General features: G+C 36.6%; 2 protein-coding genes across 3 annotated transcripts in view; both read left to right on the top strand.

Annotated features, from left to right (window-relative positions):
* Positions 1-5,645: 5,645 nt before the first annotated feature.
* LOC109096475 (T-box brain protein 1-like) lies at positions 5,646-11,197 on the top strand. Its single transcript, XM_042731888.1, has 6 exons — positions 5,646-6,667; positions 7,409-7,563; positions 7,840-7,961; positions 8,521-8,679; positions 8,763-8,824; positions 9,487-11,197. The coding sequence occupies exons 1-6, from the start codon at positions 5,985-5,987 to the stop codon at positions 10,382-10,384; spliced, it is 2,079 nt and encodes a 692-aa protein (XP_042587822.1). The 5' UTR covers positions 5,646-5,984; the 3' UTR covers positions 10,385-11,197.
* A 2,756-nt stretch (positions 11,198-13,953) lies between these two features.
* slc4a10b (solute carrier family 4 member 10b) overlaps positions 13,954-18,975 on the top strand; it is a 57,943-nt gene continuing 52,921 nt past the window's right edge. The window contains exon 1 of one of the 2 annotated variants that reach the window (XM_042731883.1): positions 13,954-14,310. In XM_042731883.1, coding sequence (XP_042587817.1) covers positions 14,263-14,310 — 48 coding nt within the window. In that variant the 5' untranslated portion in view covers positions 13,954-14,262. The remainder of the gene's footprint in view (positions 14,311-18,975) is intronic. The other variant, XM_042731882.1, reaches the window with a different exon arrangement.

Below are 18,975 nucleotides of genomic sequence, written 5' to 3'. Positions count from 1 at the left end.
TTTCCCCTCATGGTGCATCACCTCTGGAGTGACTTGCTACAGGGAAAGCTAAAAGTAGAAACAAGCCAATGCTGGAAGCAACAGCTATTTATTTTTTATTCGAAATCTTAATTAAAATGTGAATTAATTCGGTGTGCACTGGTCTGTTATTGCAGATTATGTGGACATCATAATTAGACCAGGTTCAAGTTCAGCAAAGCTATACTGTCGCAAAGTGAACTGAACAGACCTTTTGCCTACCTGAAAGGCCACTGTCCTCATTAGCCTTGCTTTTGTGATGTCAGGTGTGGAAAATAAAGCCAATAAATCGCTCTAATTTACTCTCTCTGATGCACCTTTTGTATTAAAGAACTTTTATTGATTTACTTTAATTAGATGCATTTGTTCAATTAACACCTCTTAAAAACTTGGGGAACTTATTGTGTGTAAAACTCATTGTTCGCTCGTTAATAACAGAACGTTGTACGCATAATAACTTGAAAACAAGGGCACAGATAATTGGGCAAAATGCCAATCGGGGCAGCATAAATGTCGATTTTGCATCAGTTCAAGAGCGAAAAGGAACATTCAAAGGGCCAGGTAAATCTGGCTCCTTTACTAAGTAGGGCTAGGTACTGTATGACAAGGAGAACATCAGTGACACCTGAGCAGGAGACCTAAAAGGACATCAATAATGAGAGGTGTGGGAGTGCATCTCAAGGGACGACATGGGCCCGGAGTCGTCTGCACAGAGGCTAATAAGGGTTTAAAAGCCACAACTGTCCACACAGCCCACGCCAGCCCACCAGCCGTCTTTCTTTTCCAAAGAGCTGCCTGATGCTTTCTGACAGGCCTCAGCTGCGACCGCGGGGGACCGCGGCGGTCAGTGGTTATGTCAGCATCAAACAATGCAGCCCCGTGCCTATTAGAGAGCTGAGGTGTTGATTAGAACGTGCCCTCTGAATATTCTCCCAATTTGACAAAGAAAGACATCATATTTCGGCTTGACTTCTTCGTATGAATTTCATCTGGCATCTGGCAAACAACTTATAAATAACTCAAGGGCCATCTTAAATGCATTCCCATGAAATTTTTAGTGATGCTGTAATGTAAGCCACTACCTGTCATGAATGGCAAATAACCTCGGCCTCTCGCCGTGTTTGTCCATCAGCTCATCGCCTTCCTCTTATATTCTCCAAAGAAAGCAATCTCTTCTGACTGGGACGGCCTTCATTGTCCCTGTATCCAGACTGGCAATAATTTCGTTGTCATTTGCTGTGCGGTGACCACATCATTGATGTGACAGTGCCGGGCATTAGGTAAAGTCCCCAGACTAGTGCTCACTTACAGAAGCTGCCTCGATCTGTCATTGACAGTGATTCGATTAGACCTGGCTGGCAAACACGTTCCTTGGTGACAGGGCCTCTTGATTTGTGTGGTCCTTAACCAACCTTCAAGAACTTTAATATATGATCTTTTTTTAACATTTACATTCATGCATTTGGCAGATGCATTTAAAGTGACTAGAATTAAAGGTATACAGTTAATCAGTTCATGCATTAATTGGGAATCAAAACTCGTGACCTTGTGTTACAAGCATGAAAATAATATTTTGTCCTTGACTTAATTTAGTTTGCATCGGATGCATTGTATTGCTTGGCTTGTTCATTTAGGCATTTGTTGGCATTGCACAACTAATAAATGCAGTAGTGAGGAATCTGCAACGTAGCAAACTTCAGAAACATTAATATGTGATTTTCAAATTTTGTCCTTGGCATTGTCTTGATTTAGGTCACATCTGATGCACTGTTTCAGTCTGATGTTTGGCTTGTTCATCAAAGTAGTTGTTGACTTAAATCTTAATGTGTGATTTGCAGGTAGTAATATTTTGTCCTTGGCATTGTCTTGATTTTGGTCATGACTAATGAATGCTGTGGTGAAGAATCTACAATATCACTCAGCTTTCAAGAACTTCAATATATGATTTTCAAATTTTGTCCTCCGCTTTGTTGCAATGGATGCATTGCATTTCAATCCATTGTTTGGCTTTTTCATCTAGGCCTTTATTGGCATTGCATGACCTAAAAAATTCTTTGGTGAAGAATCTGCAACATGACCCAATCTTCAGGAACTTTATGATTTTCATATTTTGTCCTTGGCATTGTCTTGATTTAGGTCACATTGTATATCGGATATCACATTGGATATCACATCGAATGCATTGAGCTTCTATCTGATGTTTGGCTTTTTCAACAAGGCAGTTGTTGGCATTGCATGACTAATAAATGCTGTGATGAAGAATCTGTGATGTGACCCGACCTTTGAGAACTTTAATATGTGATTTTCAAGTAATAATATTTCGTCCTTGGCATTGTCTTGATTTAGGTCGCATCAGATTTGCATTGTGTTTCAGTCTAGACATTGCACGACTAATGAACGCAGTGGTGAAGTATCTGCGACGTGACCTCGGTTAAACACCTCCAGATTGATGTCATCTATACAAGCTGTTTTCACAGGTGAGGCTTTATTAGAGGTTCTTTCAATATCATCACCTCCGGGTCATTAGATTATCAGCTTCTCAGGATCTCATTGCCAGTTCTGTTTTGGTTTATAACAGAAAAAGCATTTTGTGAAATTCGTTAGAGACGCACACGTGCAACGCAAACACAACAGCTGCTCGCGTGGGTCAGTGCAGTATGTTTGTACCCACCTGATGATGGAAAAGCTCTCCATCCAACACAATGACCCCCCGAGGGAGCGGCTGGCCTTACCGTTCCTAATCACGACGGCCCCTCGGCGATTGTGGCCACTGACTGCGCTAATAAGTGCAAAGTACAGGGGGCTAATACACAACAAAAGGAGAGGACAAAAACAAGAAGGGGGAGAAAAACAAACTCTTCAGGCAGGCGCATGCACGGTTAATTCAACAATAAGGCCTCAGAGTAAAGCCTATTAAAGAGGAGGAGAAAGGGAGGAAAGGCAAATAATCCGGTAATGAGGATGAGATGATGGCCGCTCGCCCTGCTGGTAGGGTGCAGGCAAGTCCGTGCATGCATGTTTCAGGAGAATAGATTACTGGACCCCATTGCCCTGTTATAATGACCCTTCTTGTTAGCCTCGGAGATGGAAGCCTCTTCATTAGATCTCAGAGCAACTCACCTCTGCCTGCATCTCCTTTCTGGGAGACAGGAGCTGTTTTGCACCCCTAAACACACGATTTCTTTGCCTTGCGAATCAGCTGGGACATTATAAGGTGTACTGAGGTCCACCGTATCACCTGTGTGGCTAAATATGCCAGGTAGGCTTTAATACAAGAAGATTTCGTCAACAGAGATGAAAGGAAATAATGCGAGGAGCTTGTTAGTAACTCCAGTATGTTTTGGGTCCTCTGTGATTTATGTGTAAAAATTAGTGCTGCCAAATGATTAATCGCGATTAATCGTATCCAAATTAAAAGTTTTTGTTTACATTATATGTGTGTCTGTACTGTGTATATTTATTATGTATATATAAATACACACACATGCATGTATATATTTAAGAAAAATGTTACATTTATATATTAAATATATTTATATATGATATAATTTATATGAATATAAATATATGCATGTAAATATTTTCAAAATATATGATGTGTGTGTCTTTATATATACATAATATATATACACATTACACACGTATATTATGTAAACAAAAACTTTTATTTTGAATACGATTAATCGCGATTTATCGTTTGACGGCACTAGTAAAAATTTATAGTAATTGTACTTTATAAAACGCCTTCAGATTACTTTTACTCATCTGACTCCATCTGACAGATATTATACCCTCTGTAATAAAGTAATGAAAATGTGACTATATATGAAATCATGTTAATGCGTAACCATTTAATCATGTTTTTCGACCCCCAAACAGAAGTAATGTGATTAGTGGGTTGCAACAGAGAACAAAAACATGCTTAATGCAAATAATAACATGCATTGAAGCATAATTGAGCATATTTAGCATAACCAGCCTTTCTAAGTGAGGAGAAACTAGTTCTCATTTATTTTGTTGTTGACGCCACCCAATCAAACTCTATTGTATTTTGGAGCATATTCATCCGTCACTTTGTAAAATGGCTAAAACAATATTTGGCCCAGTGATTTTTGCATGTGTTATGCTGGTAAATCACACTTGTGGTGTTATGCATTTACAAAATTGTCATTTTCCCTATTCATGTTAATAATTGTGCATATTGTTGGGCCTGTGCAGTTAATGGGAATATTAATCAATTTGAGTGTTTTGATTTTAAGGACATTTTTGTTGCATGAATTGGGTAAAATCTGAATCAAAATCAGTTGAAAACCACTGATGTAACATTTGTTTTTGAAAAATTTTTGTTAACAGTCAGTTCTAAAAAAATGTTTCAATCTGATGCTGCGACGTTAAGTGTGGTTTTGCTTTATTTAAAGGTCCAGAACGCGAGGGATAACGTGACACGGTGCTAGAGCGAGGTCTCCGAGACTCATCATCAAAGACTTGAGCGGTGCTTTCTAATCGGTCGCGGGGAGAGTCGGTTGTGCCAGGGAGACAGGTGAGATGAACTGATAAGAAGAGCCTATTTCAGGCTGCTGAGGGGGAGGACGATGTGACTCCTATCAGATGACCGCTGGGATGCTGACATACGTGTTACTCTAGAATAAGGCACAGCTGAGAGGTGATTAGGTAAAACTTTGAAAACTAACTGTAGGCTCTGATTTGTGAGGAAAATAAATACACGCCACTAACCGTTGCGTTTTGGAAAAGCGTTCAACAATTGCAAAATCATTTACACTAATTACACTGCATGCATTATTTTTTCCTCGAATAAAGACGTTTTCTTTACTAGCCAGCACACATTTCTGGTATAAAAACTGGATATTTGTGGAAACGGACGTGTCAGTCATTCAAATCTCATTAAATGTATGTCTCCATGAAAGGTTCTTTAAAACTCGCTTGGCTCAGATCCACAAACCTCAGAAGTGTCCATCAGCCAACATATAAACACCTAAGATCACGTCTCTCTCTCTCGCTATATATTTATGCGCGTGTGAAAAAAAATTATTGCCATTTAAAGGTTATATTATCCAGATTCTATTTGCATGCATTTTAGCATTAATTACAGCGTCTGCAATTAAATGAACATCTAAATAATTGTAATTGATCGTACCTTGTATTGACAGCATCTTACAAGATGCAAAATAGAGCTGTTATTGCTTTGCTCCCAAGTATTTTGGAGAAAAAAACAACAACAGACATTTAATTATTTTATGTGCTATTTTAGATATGATAAATCATTTCAAAATATATTATCAAGTAAATTTTGACAAACATTTTTTTTCTTTCCAAAATGCGGTCGACTCCTGTCTGATTTTATTGTTTCTGGCATGTTTTGAAGCGTAAAGCGTTGAATGCGTAACTTGAAGTAGTCCATCCACATAAAATATTTACATGTCTTGGGAGCAGTAAACAGATCTTCAAGAGAAGCCAATATTTCACGCTATAACGCAAACATTTTAGGTAGTGCGCGAGGCGTGTCATTTCAAGTGCTTTATATAATGAATAATTAAGTTTTTGTGCTAAACCTGCCGACTTCCACCGTATTCACACAATGGCCTCGAATGGAAGACAATAGGGTTTATTTGCACTACTTAGTGCGCTCCTGAAGTATCACGAGAGCCCCAATTTTCACAGACTACAGTATACAAACATGGATGACCAGCAGAAGTGAATACACTGTGGCGTGTAAGCCTCCTTGATTACACTAATTAAGTTCTGTCTAATTAAATTACCGTCACGTGTTAACCAATAGCAAAAGTTGATTCATTAACCATGCAGACCGAGGACTGAAAAGCAAAGCCTTTCCTGATTGCAGGCTAGTGTCAATTGGCTAATTTGCCGTCTTGCACAAAGTAGCTCGAACCGCAGGAAGGCGTTAGTTTTCTCTCGCGCTCGCGTTAATTGCTATTTGTCATCGAGCGATGCAGCTCGAGCGTTGCATCTCGCCAGCTCTCGCGCGCTCCAAGAAATGCATGATTGTGGGCAGTGGCTACCCAGACGCACAAGCATCTGAGCTCGCCTTGCAGGACTACCCTATTATATCTATCGGCGACAACCTGGAGAGAAGTTCACCTCTGAAAAAAAACTCCGCTGGGATGACGAATCAGTCAGAGGCAGACAATTTCGCCGACTCCAAGGACTCATCAGGGGACGTCCAGCGAGGCAAACTCTCTCCTGATCTTGACGGAGTCGGCGACAGTCGTCACACTTTCGATGGATCTGCGGGAGAAAGGTATCTCCTGTCTCAGTCTAGTCAAGTTCAGCCGAGTCCCACCACTATGTTTCCCTACCCGAGTCAGCATGGACCAACGCACCCGGCTTTCTCCATCGGCAGCCCGAGCCGGTACATGGCTCACCACCCGGTCATCACGAACGGAGCCTACAACAGTCTACTGAGCAACTCTTCTCCACAAGGCTATCCGACCGCGGGCTACCCATACGCGCAGCAGTACGGACACGCGTACCAAGGCACGGCTTTCTACCAGTTTTCCTCCGCTCAGGCTGGGCTCGTGCCCGGTAAAGCGCAGGTTTACCTCTGCAACAGGGCCCTGTGGATTAAATTTCACAGACATCAAACGGAGATGATTATTACCAAGCAAGGACGGTAGGTTATGGACAATTGTCCGTTTGCAAACTACTACGCTATTTTCCACAAATTTATGTTTTCGTTTCGGAAATATACATGGAACAAATTAAGGTGGGCAAGTTACATGGAACGCACTTTTTTTTTTCTTCCGAAAGAGCTTTAATTTTTTTTTTTTTTTTTTTTGGGTCAGCTTTTTCTAAGAACAAAAATAAAATGTTTTTATTTAATTTAATCCGCCTGTTTATTTTCTTTAATGCATTTGTATTTCTTTTTTTATTATTCGTTGATTTTTTTTGTATTTAAAACCATTTAATATTCCTGCTATATCCTTCACTCTTAAAAATAAAGGTGATTAAAACGTTCTTCACAGCGATGTCATAGAAGAACCATTCAATCAAAGGTTCTGTAAAGAACCATCTTTCTTACCTTTTTATAATCTGAAGAACCTCCTTTGGTGAAACCAAAGGTTCATCAGATGTTAAAAGTTCTTTATGGAACCATTTAGACAAAAAAGGTTCTTCTATGGCATCGTTAAGTTTTAAGAGTGTTCGTCGATAACAGTGCAAAGTATTGTTTTTAGATTTGCTTTTCCAAAATATTTACATTCATTAAGTACTTATCTTTTTTTTTTTTTTTTTTTATTATTAATTGAATGTCCTTAAATATATTTTTCATATTCAAATTAAAGATTGCAAACCCGCGTTGGCTAGCAGAGCTGCAGTATTGTGCACTGAAACTTTACATTTTATATACCCTCAGGCGAATGTTCCCGTTTTTGAGTTTCAATATATCTGGTCTTGACCCAACGGCGCATTACAATATCTTCGTCGACGTGATTCTTGCGGATCCGAACCACTGGCGCTTTCAAGGAGGAAAATGGGTCCCGTGCGGCAAAGCGGACACGAATGTTACAGGTAAACAAATATGGTTTTATTTATTTTTTCCTTTTTTGGCTTTAATAATAATAATAATAATAATAATAATAATAATAATAAATAATAATAATTCGATATGTGTTGTTGTTGTTGTTGTTGTTGTTATTATTATTATTATTATTATTACAACTACTATGGTTGTTGTTGTTATCTGTTTGAATAACATTGATTTGAGTTTATTTTTAATCTTTTTTTAATTATTATTTTTGTTGTTGTCATGGCTCAGAACTGACATTCCAATTATGTTGTAATCAGGAAACAGAGTATACATGCACCCGGATTCGCCAAACACCGGCGCGCACTGGATGCGTCAAGAGATATCCTTTGGAAAACTTAAACTAACCAACAATAAAGGAGCAACGAACAACACAGGACAGGTTAGTTATTTATCGATATATTTATTTGTATTTTATTTATTTATTTTTAGTCTCCCTACTGTGTCATGCATTCAGACTGCATTAGCAATATTAAAAACAATGCTGTGCATTTCTGTCTAGAGAAAAGAAAATGATTAGCTCTTTACAGAAGTTGCACATTACAATCTTGTGGAATTACAAGCAGCTCCACAAAACGTTTTTTTTTAGTATTACTTAATATTTATCTAAATATAAAAAAAATATATTTTGTGGTAAGATCATTTAAAAATGAAAATATGCTACCTAAATATTCGATGTTGTAACCATGTGGAATTTTTTTTTTTTTTTTTTTTTTTTTTTTTTTTTTTTTTTTTACAGGCATAAAATTTATATTTGAGTTGCTTTAGTTAAACCTGTTAATTTAAATGTAACCATGAATTACATTTAAATAAGCTGACAAAACTGCTGGTAAAATGTTGCTAAATTAGTTTAATGTTGCTGTTCGAAATGGAACAACGGTGCGTAAAGACGCTTGAGGAGATGTTCTCTGACACTCGTTTTTTCGCTTGAATTCCTGCAGATGGTCGTACTGCAGTCGCTGCATAAATACCAGCCTCGACTGCATGTGGTGCAGGTGAACGAGGACGGAACCGAGGACACGAGCCAACCAGGGCGCGTGCAGACGTTCACGTTCCCGGAGACGCAGTTTATTGCGGTCACCGCATATCAGAATACTGATGTAAGAAAGTTTGATTTCTGAAAATTCGAATGATTTGATGAGGTAAGACGTTTTTAAGTGTTTGAATTTCCTGTCCTTTATAGATCACGCAGCTAAAAATCGACCACAATCCATTTGCGAAGGGATTCCGTGACAATTATGACACGTAAGTTTAGATTTTTCTTGTTGAAATGGTGACCTTTTCTATCCTGTCTCGCCAATAAAAATATAGTCGGGGTTAATCATATTAAATATTAATTTGAGTGGAAAAAAGTACATTTTTGTTCTATGATCTTAACCAAAATTTATTCTGCATATGTGCATGCGTGCGCATTTCTATTTCTCGGACATAAAGATCACACAACTCTGACAGGTTAGCATTCTTGCAGGAGCTAGGAATCGTGTGTGATTTTATTTTATTTGCTCTTTTCTTGAAGAGTCAAATCGCAAAGAAATATGATTTTGACTCTGAATTCCCATTGGCTGAACTATTAATAACCATTTGCGTGTGTTTTGTGCTTTGGCCTGGCGAATCTCTAGACTAAAATCTTTCATTTCCTTTCACAGCATCTCATTATGCCTTTATGTTCTGGCCAACAATATTTATTTTGAAAAGTTTTGAGAATTTTTGAATAATTATAATCTGGTACAGTATGCATATGGATTTGACCGTGCGCAGTGCTAATTTGTTCATTCGCGCAATTACGCTCAGAATGGAAAATTGTGAGAAATATGGTATGCTCTCGAGCACATTTGCAACGCTTTATTTACGGTTAGCTACGCTTCTCATATGCAACATTAACGTGTTTGTCCACCATCTTTCTCCAGTGTCTACACAGGGTGCGACATCGATCGGTTGACGCCGTCCCCGGGTGACTCTCCGCGCTCTCAGATCATGCCTAGCGCAAGATATGCCATGGCTGGTTCTTTCCTGCAGGACCAATTTGTCAGCTCGTATGCCAAGTCCCGCTTTCACCCTGGCGTCGGAGGCGCTCCTGGCACGGACCGCAGCGTCCCACTTAGTAACAGCTTGCTCTCCCCGCAACAAACCGAGGAGACCACGGTGGCCTCCCCGCAGCGATGGTTTGTCACCCCTGCCAACAACCGACTGGACTTTGCCGCCTCGGCATACGATGCTGCTGCGGCTGCCGATTTCGCCGGTAACGCGGCCACCCTTCTGTCGTACGCAGCTGCTGGAGTGAAAGCGCTGCCCCTGCCCGGCGCGGGATGCTCCAACAGACCCCTGGGGTATTACGGCGAGCCGCCGGGGTGGGGCCCCCGCACGCCACCGCAATATTGCAGCAAGTCCAGCTCTGTCCTGTCTTGCTGGCCATCCAACTCCGTGGGGAGCAGAACCTCCTCCACTTACCTGGTGCCTGGCCTCGAGGACGGAGACGCCATCGCGCCCGAGAGGTCACCGCTAGGCGGCGCGGACGAGTCCAAACCCAAAGACCTGTCTGAATCCAGCTGGATTGAAACCCCGTCCTCAATTAAGTCGATCGATTCGAGCGATTCTGGGATTTTTGAGCAAGCCAAGCGGAGGAGGATTTCGCCATCTGCCACGCCGGTTTCCGAGACATCGTCTCCATTAAAATCTGAAATGTTGACGCCGAGGGAATGCGAGAAAAACTGCTCCAAGGACATCGGCTACTACAGCCTTTTACCCCCACAGTTAGAAAAACTCGTGCATGGCTCACGTGTTCAAGGATTCACGAGTGACTTATAATCTATTTATTCCTATTTATGTGCTTGTTTATTTATTCCTATATCTCGGTCGCGTCGTTCGCAGGACGTCCGCGTCGAAAACCTTTGACTCGAGCAGAGACGTAAGCGGGTTTCGTTCCCAAATGACATTTTAAGGTTCTAACTGTCAAACCTATTGTAAGTATGAAAGTACTGTACATATTTGTATTTATCTATCCGTCTGTGATTCTTCTCGTTGAATGTTGATGTACAGTAGGCCTACCTATAGAAAACCGGATTAGGTTTGTTTAATGTACTTAGACGTTTGTTCGGTCGAATAGCTACATATATTAAATATTTTGATGTTTGAAAAAATAAGGATACAAGTCGTATAGGTTCCCTGTTCCAGTTGTTACAACGAAAACAATGGTCTGACTGAACTGGAAGTAGCTGCTTACCCGTTTAAAAAAAAGCCAGCCAAAAAGAGTCTGCTGACAGGAAATATGACAGGACGCATGTCTGTCAGAGGTCGGTTTTTATGTAAGGTTTTATTGATGTTGCTTTTAGAGTCGCGTCGTCTGTTCGTAAATATCATAGTTCGTAGTTTCATTTTGTGAACGTTTTGTGGACGTATGTTTTTAACCACACCTGCGTAAATCATTTATCTTTTTTTTTTTTGTAGAGATAAAACATAGGCTATCATTTCACTTTGCCTATTACCAATTCATTTGTATTTCATGGGCTGTTTTCTCATGAGAAAAACGCGAGTTAGGCCTGCTAATGTGTAAAGGTAATGTAATTGTGGTGTGCTTTAATTGCAATAAATATGACAGAATGTGAAACCCCGGGCGAAGTACACAAGATTCCAACTAAGCTGATTCCGAAACCAAATATTTCTGTTTCATTTTTCTATAGGCTAACTTAACTTTACTTGTCTTAACGCCAGCCACAATGTGAATTTTGTTGCCTGTACGATGCATTTTCATAATAAAATGTAGTCATGCAATGCAACAAATCAGAAAATCGACCAGAACAACCTTTGTGGTAGTTTTATATAAGCTATTCATTTAATTAGTTTTTTTTTTTTTTTTGGATGCATTGCATTAAATGCAATATCAAACCAACTGCCATGCATTAAATGTAGCACAAATTGTTTCAGATTGTAAAATAAGAGATTCAAAGTTAAGAATGTAATATTTGGACAGTTTCTTAAGTGCATAGCCGTGTGGTTGCTCTTGTATGATTAGGGCCAGAAATTAACCTGTTATCAGGACAAAAATGCCCTGGATTAAAAATAAATAAATAAAAAGGGCCTGTCTAATTGAGTTAGACAATGTAGTGACCTTTTTAGTTAACTGATTTTATAAATATTTGGCATAAATGAACTACATAGATGTAAACTGCCTCTGAATATGAATATAATATAATATCTTAAACTTTTGGCGAAAATTTATTGTGAAAATGGCTCAGAAAATAGAATATTTTAACTGATATTGGTAGTTTCTTTATTTTATCTATAGTGCAATTGCATTTATGGATTTTTACCTTACCATACCTTTTGGGTCCACAGTAGCATATGGTACGCACACGTAAACTAAAACATGAATGCATATTATAATAATAATAATAATAATAATAATAGAGTCTTGTATCACACAAATCTTTAACCTTGATGGGCGTATATGTATCTATGAATGAAAATGAGCACTCAACTATTGCCAAAAGCACACATTGTGTACAATATCATGAATCACATAAGTAAATACCAGACCATTTTGCAATTACAATCAAGATTTCATAAGTTGTCAAGCGTTTTGAACAGATTTATAAAACATCTGTTATCAAACACTACACAATTAGGCTTTTAATCTTGGTCTTGAAGTAACGCAGTGCTGCACATTTATTCCTGCTCCTCTAATTCTTCTCCTGAGGAATAATTTGGCTGAATTCAAGATGACATACTGTCATACCACTCTTACTTTTTTTAGCCATGCACAGATATAGCAGAAAAAGTAAGAGTAGTGTGACAGTATCCTATTGTTTTGAGAAATCCTGTATGCTCTTTGATAGTTTGCTGCCTCCCTGTGGTTCAGTGATACGCTGCCTAGTAAAGCAACATTTTAAAACGGTTCCTTTAGAGTTCCGATATATAGACTAATTATGATATTAACGTACAGTTCATTATTTGATTCAAAAACCTGATCTTCAAGGAAAAGGCCACCATAGCTTACTAATTAGATCAGCCGCTGTAAACCTGTATTACACAACTGCGAACACTAGATGGCGACAACGTCGTCTTTATGAAACCAAAAGACACTTGCATTATATGGTAACGTGATTATACACTATTATTAATAATGATGTACTATGTAATATGATTGAATTCTAGTTTAATTATATACCGTGTTTAATCCATAAAATATAAAATTTTTTTTGCATTAGATAACAAAAATATCAAATTAAGTGGCAGTTATTAAAAAAAAGTTAACAAAATTATAAAGAAAATTGAACAAATAAGTACCAATGCAACATTTGAACACAAGCAATAACTGGTTTGATTGTGCTGTCTAATGCAATGAAATTAAAACACAAGTTTGATTTAAATGTCCAAATTCTGTATATGAGCAGGAGGCTGTTACTGTAGATGATGTAAAAAAACAGCTTTAAGATGGTCCAGGATTTCTTTTATTTCGGCTTCACCCAAATAATAAATAAGTTGAGCCATAGTGCAGGCCTGACAATGCAGTGCAGATGGCAGATTTAAAAGCGCAGCAGGAGTTTTGTTGGCTCATAATGTGAAACCACTGCACTGATCGTGACTCTCATGTGGTTTCTGAACAAACCAGACAGAGTTATTATAAAGAAGAAAGTATAAATTTTATAATACGAGACATCTTATTATAAGGGGAGACCTGTTGGCACACGTTTACTCCAGTCAGTTTCTGTATAGATGCAAACCTTAAAGTCTAAAGCTATTGAACATTTTTACCATTACTTTCCAGGAACAAAAGGTGCTCACTAAATACTGATCTCACAGCGGGGCATGTTGTCACACTAGAGAGGTAAGTTGTCACTATGAGATGTTGTCATTATACATAAACAAAGCAATATAGTCATGAGACGGTGAAATAGGAAAGGATAATGTAGAAAAATCTTAAACCGCTGTTTTCGGCCAGCAGAAATTTCCTGAGAATATTTATTTATTAAATCTATTCACTGAATAGTCGACCTGTGCATGAATATCGCATGTAAATCTCACAAGACTTTTCTCAGAACAAGTGTAACCATCTAGCCAACCGAATAAAATAAAAATGCTAATCATTTTACTATTTGCACTAGGATGCAAACCAAATATGCTAATGAAAACTGCCATTTGTTAAACCACAAATTTCTTCCAAACTTCTGTGACTTTCTTTCCTCTGTGAAACAAACTTTCTGAAACTCTCATATGGACAAAAACACATCTTTTGTTTTATATTTTATTAGAAATAAGCTAGGAAATGAGAAAATTTTTAGTTTTGAGTGAACTATCCCTTTAAGACACCTGTGAACTGGTATTCAGATTGTGCAATTAGACTTTTGACTTAATCTCCAAGTTATTAAGACGCAGACAAACTGAGCACTAGTGTTGCTTTGTACTTTGCCCTAGTTATTTGTTGAAAATGCCTCTGTAATCTCTCTCATAAGGCCCAGTCCTGACAAATTTCGAGGCACTATAACATAATGCCCTCTCCTCTGTGGCGTTTAAGTGCTACTACCCACTGCTGCGTCACAGAGCAGCTACACGCGCCCTTATGAGTGAGCACTGTGATAAAATGACTGCACTAAATATGTGAGCACATCATCTGCGCTGATCGGCGACGCTGCACGCAGTACGCACTACGCACTACACACACTGGAGCTGATCTACAGGTACAGAAGATGGACTTGAAGGACCAAGGCGCACAATTGGAGCCTCTGCTGCCCGCGGTAAGACGCTCTTTAATCAGCCGCGTTAACGTTGCAGCGCGCGGCATCGTGTCGGATCGTACGATGCGTGCGTGCGTGACAGACCTTGACTTTGACTGAGTGACTTACGCTCGTGCGTTTTATGCGTCTCTGCAGTTCGAAGGAGACACGCATGTTACAGTTGCATTCTGCTGCAGTACATGTTGCAGATGCTTTCACAGGTGCATCGTAAATTATTTTAACGTAAAATGTTTGTATTTACATGCAAGATGCATTAAACGTCATTAAATGAGATCTTGAGAAAGTGGATTTGTAACTAGAGTGAACTTGAGCAAACTCAGATGCGAGGAAAAATCAGCAGAAAGAAGAGATTATATTATGCATGAGAAAAAAAGAAGCCTATTGAAGTTTGCATTGCATTTTTCATGAATATTAAGCATAGGCCTACATTTCCTGCCAAATTCTCATTACTGTAATGTGAAGGAGTATGACGTGTTATTTATATTGTAGCCTACATCATGGAAATATTTGATGGACTGTCTTTAATTTTTTTATTTTAATAATTATATTATACTTACTGCAGTACAATGATTGATTGTAATTCAGTAACTTTTTACTGTAGTACAGTAGAAATAATAGTAGTACAGTAATGAGAAGCTGTTCAGTTGTCATGAAAATAATGCAGCTTGATTAAATGTAAAAAAATAAAATAATTATATTTAAGTATAACTATGTAACTATTGTACGTTTTAATGGGCTTCATAATAGGATTATAATATTGTTTTTTACACTGTGACATTTTCATATCAAATAAGCACATTTATCCCTCAAATTGTACAGATATTTTACTGTTTTTTTTTTTATAATTGCTATTCAAATATTAAGATTATTTTTATGTATTTTGTATATAAAATAATTTTTAAAATACATAAAATATTTTGTTAATATATAATAATATTTGCATTAATAATTCTATTTATTTAGTGTTTAATATTTAGCATTTAAAACGGTTTATTTTTAATTGAATGTTGTATATTAAATTACACACACACCATACACTGTCGCTCAAAAGTTTGGGATCAGTAGGATTTTTATTGTTTTTTAAAGAACTTTTTTCTGCTCATCAAGGCTGCATTTATTTGATCAAAAATACAGTTATATGTTATATATATATACTGAATATATATACAATTCTTTTGTAACAATATACACTACTGTTTAAAAGTTTGGGGTTAGTACATTTTTTTTCTTTCTTTTTTTTTTTAAAGAAATTAATACTTTTATTCAGCAAGGATGTGCTAAATTGATACAAAGTGATAGTAAAGACTTCTATTGTTACAAAAGATTTCTATTTTAAATAAATTATCTTTTTAACTTTTTATTCATCAAACTATCTTGACAAAAGTATCACAGTTTCCAAAAAAATATTAAGCAGCACAACTGTTTCAATCATTGATTATGATTATTAGGTAGAATGATTTCTGAAGGATCATGTGACACTGAAGACTGGAGTAACGATGCTGAAAATACAGCATTATATCACAGGAATAAAATATATTTTGAAGTATATTAAGATAGAAAACCATTATTTTAAATTGCAATAATATTTCACAATATTAATGTTTTTTTTTCTGTATTTTTGATCAAATAAATGCAGCCTTGATGAGAAGAAGAAACTTCTTTAAAAACAATAAAAATCCTACTGATCCCAGACTTTTGAGCGGCAGTGTATGAATGATATTTTTATTATTATTATTAATAACTTTTATTTGTTTTGTTTATTTTTTGCAATTTTTAAAATTCTTTATTTTTGGGTTTGAAGGAGGGTCACATTTACTTAATCTTTAGCTAGCACATGTCTTAATGTTATTTTTCCTGTGCTTTCTAAATCTAAAAGTGATGTTGCAGTAGATGCTGCTGGAGCATCTCAGACAGGCCTAGATTTATCAGGCTAGAGCTCATTTGCACTTGTCCAGCTGCAGTGGACTCTATTTTTGTTAGACGTGACAAATGGCTTCCAAGCCTGGCTGTGGTTTATTTCTGAGACGGGTTTCTGACTGAGTGAGATGAAGAAGTTTCTAAATATGTATCTCAGCAAGTATGATACAGAAAGGGCTTAAATCACAGCAGAATCAGACCATTAACTTACAGAAGTATGTGAACACTTACTGGACTGAAGCAGTTTTGGTTTACTTGATTATCCATAGATCATTTTTTAGAAAAATCACGTTCGAGTGTGATTATCAAATATGATCATCAGGCTTCTCTCAATCATTGAATTGCATTGCATTATATTTTTGGACCCTAAAACTAAGCATTGGAATATCATCTTACTAAGACATATTATTGGACATGCAGTGTGAAAACTGATATTTATATCATTTTATGTAAGTATTCTGTTATACTGTCATGAAGATCTCAGAATTTCTTCTTACTTTTTGCCCATATAAATATTTTAGCATCTGTACCAAATATGTTTGCTCATTTTGGGCCTCTGAATAAAATTAAGGTGTTCTTCCACCATATTCTCACTATAACAGCCTATACGAGCCATAATTTAGAAACTCAACAAAAATAAAATGTTTAACCGATAAACTGTTCCATTAAAAAACTGACTATTATTTTTGTCAGGCTTTACAGGGTTAACTGAAACTGAATTCAAAGTCCCTTTAGACCAAACCCAGTGACCCTGAGCGGCTGAGTGTGTTTGTGTGTGTTGAAGACTTGTACTTTCTACAAGTATAAGTTTAATCATTCAGACAAGCACCTCTAATCACCTCAGAACGTTTCTTTTCATTATTGATCCAGTGTTGGCAGAAAAGCAGCTTTTGAATGACCCTTAAACAGTCTTGATCAGGTTTGTGTTTAAAGCACACCAGCACACGTGTAGTTAGGATTATTTGAGGTATCAGTAATTTGTGTGATGCTTTTCATTTACAGCACGTGTTATTTAAGGATTTGTGATTTTTTTTTTTTTTATCTGCACGTTTTATTTAAGGATTTGTGACTTTTTCCATCTGGATCTATTAAATTGTTCAAAAATATATAAAAAATTAATTTATACAGACAGTGACTTGAATAAACCTTAGTCATGTTATTGATTTAAAATTAAGTTTTTATATGTATTTTATAATGGTAGCACTTTAACAAAGGTTTTGGTGTAACAGTAAATTAAGTGGTTTGGTGTATTTTATTATTTTATTATTATTATTATTTTTAGAATTATTTGGGTAAAAGCAATAAAACAAATTCATATAAATGTAAAATATTATTAAATATTTTATAATATATAACATTTTCAAATATTTATATATTTATCAATTTTTTTTATTTTAATATATAAATATTTTTATTATTAAAATATTAAATTAAATATTATTCAATATAAATTGATAATATTTTTTATTTTTATTTAGTTATTAATTGTTTATATAATTTATATAAATATATAATATTAATATTAAAACTTTTGTCTGCCAAATCAAAGTCAGTGTGGTGTAAAGACATTTCTGGGTCATATGACAAAGTCATAAAACAGGAAATGGCATCATAAAAAGGACCCCTGTAGACCCTTATGATTATGTGTTAAGGTCAGTTATTTTCTTTAAAATATCTTTAATATATATTGACCTTTTTTCTGACATGGCAGAGTTAGTTGAAATGTTAAATGGAGTAAGACGTTAAAATGATATTCGTGATTTAAAAGGTCAAAAAAAAAAAAAAAAAACTAGTCATGAACGTGTAGACATGTATTTAATGAAGTACTTTAGTACTTGGTCTTTATTTACATTATTTATTGAGCTCATTTCATAATTTATGAATTTGAAACCATTATTGCATTTTAAACTGTACGTATATGTCTAAACCACAGATATATGAAAGTTTAGCACATGAAGAAGATCTTTCAATTGGGTTTCGTCCCTCACGTATCACAGGACAATATAATGGTGGCTTTTGCAAAGCTCTCTGCTAAGACAAAGCTAAGCTTTATTATTCAGATTACACGGAAAAACATTTCCCGCCGAGCACACGGACAAAGCTGCTTATTATTGCTTAATGGAAAATAAACCGTGAAACTGCATTTTGATAGCGATTATGTCACGCTGAAGCAGGTCAATTGTGCCTCCGAGATGATGATAGATGAGATCCAATTAAGCATATTGTTTGGACAAATCGGTTGTAGCTCGTAATCTCAGTATGAATATACTGATATGTATGAGTAGAATAAATATCTATCCTAAGTCTTCTAGTAATGTTTTTGGATAATCCGCTAGAGATGCTCATGTAATGGCCTTTAGCAGAGATTAAGCATATATGCAAGGCTTCTGAGGTCACTTTAAAACTAATTGGTGCTCTTTGGATATCCAGGATTATTGTGTTTGAAAGGGAAGATGTCCTGGCACTTCCTCTGTTAAACATGTCCTCTCTTTTTTTATGGGGTAAAATAAAATTAAAACCAGAAGAAATTCACTCAGTGCTGTCCAAAATGCCTGATATGTGCAGTTTTATTTCCTGTAAATGTACATGTGCATGCATTATTGTGAATGCTCAAACTATATGGTGTTTGTTTAATATGCTTTTGCAAACCCAGCCACAGTTTAGCTGCAATGAAAGCATGCAAATGTCATTTTAAATCTGAATTAAATGCATTTGCGTCACTTTTTCAGATTTTGAAATGCGTTTGAC

Source organism: Cyprinus carpio, chromosome B9 (genome assembly GCF_018340385.1).
Source record: "Cyprinus carpio isolate SPL01 chromosome B9, ASM1834038v1, whole genome shotgun sequence".
NCBI classification, from domain to species: domain Eukaryota; kingdom Metazoa; phylum Chordata; class Actinopteri; order Cypriniformes; family Cyprinidae; genus Cyprinus; species Cyprinus carpio.
The sequence above is the reverse complement of the archived record's forward strand: the minus strand, read 5'-3'. Positions and strand labels throughout refer to the sequence as shown.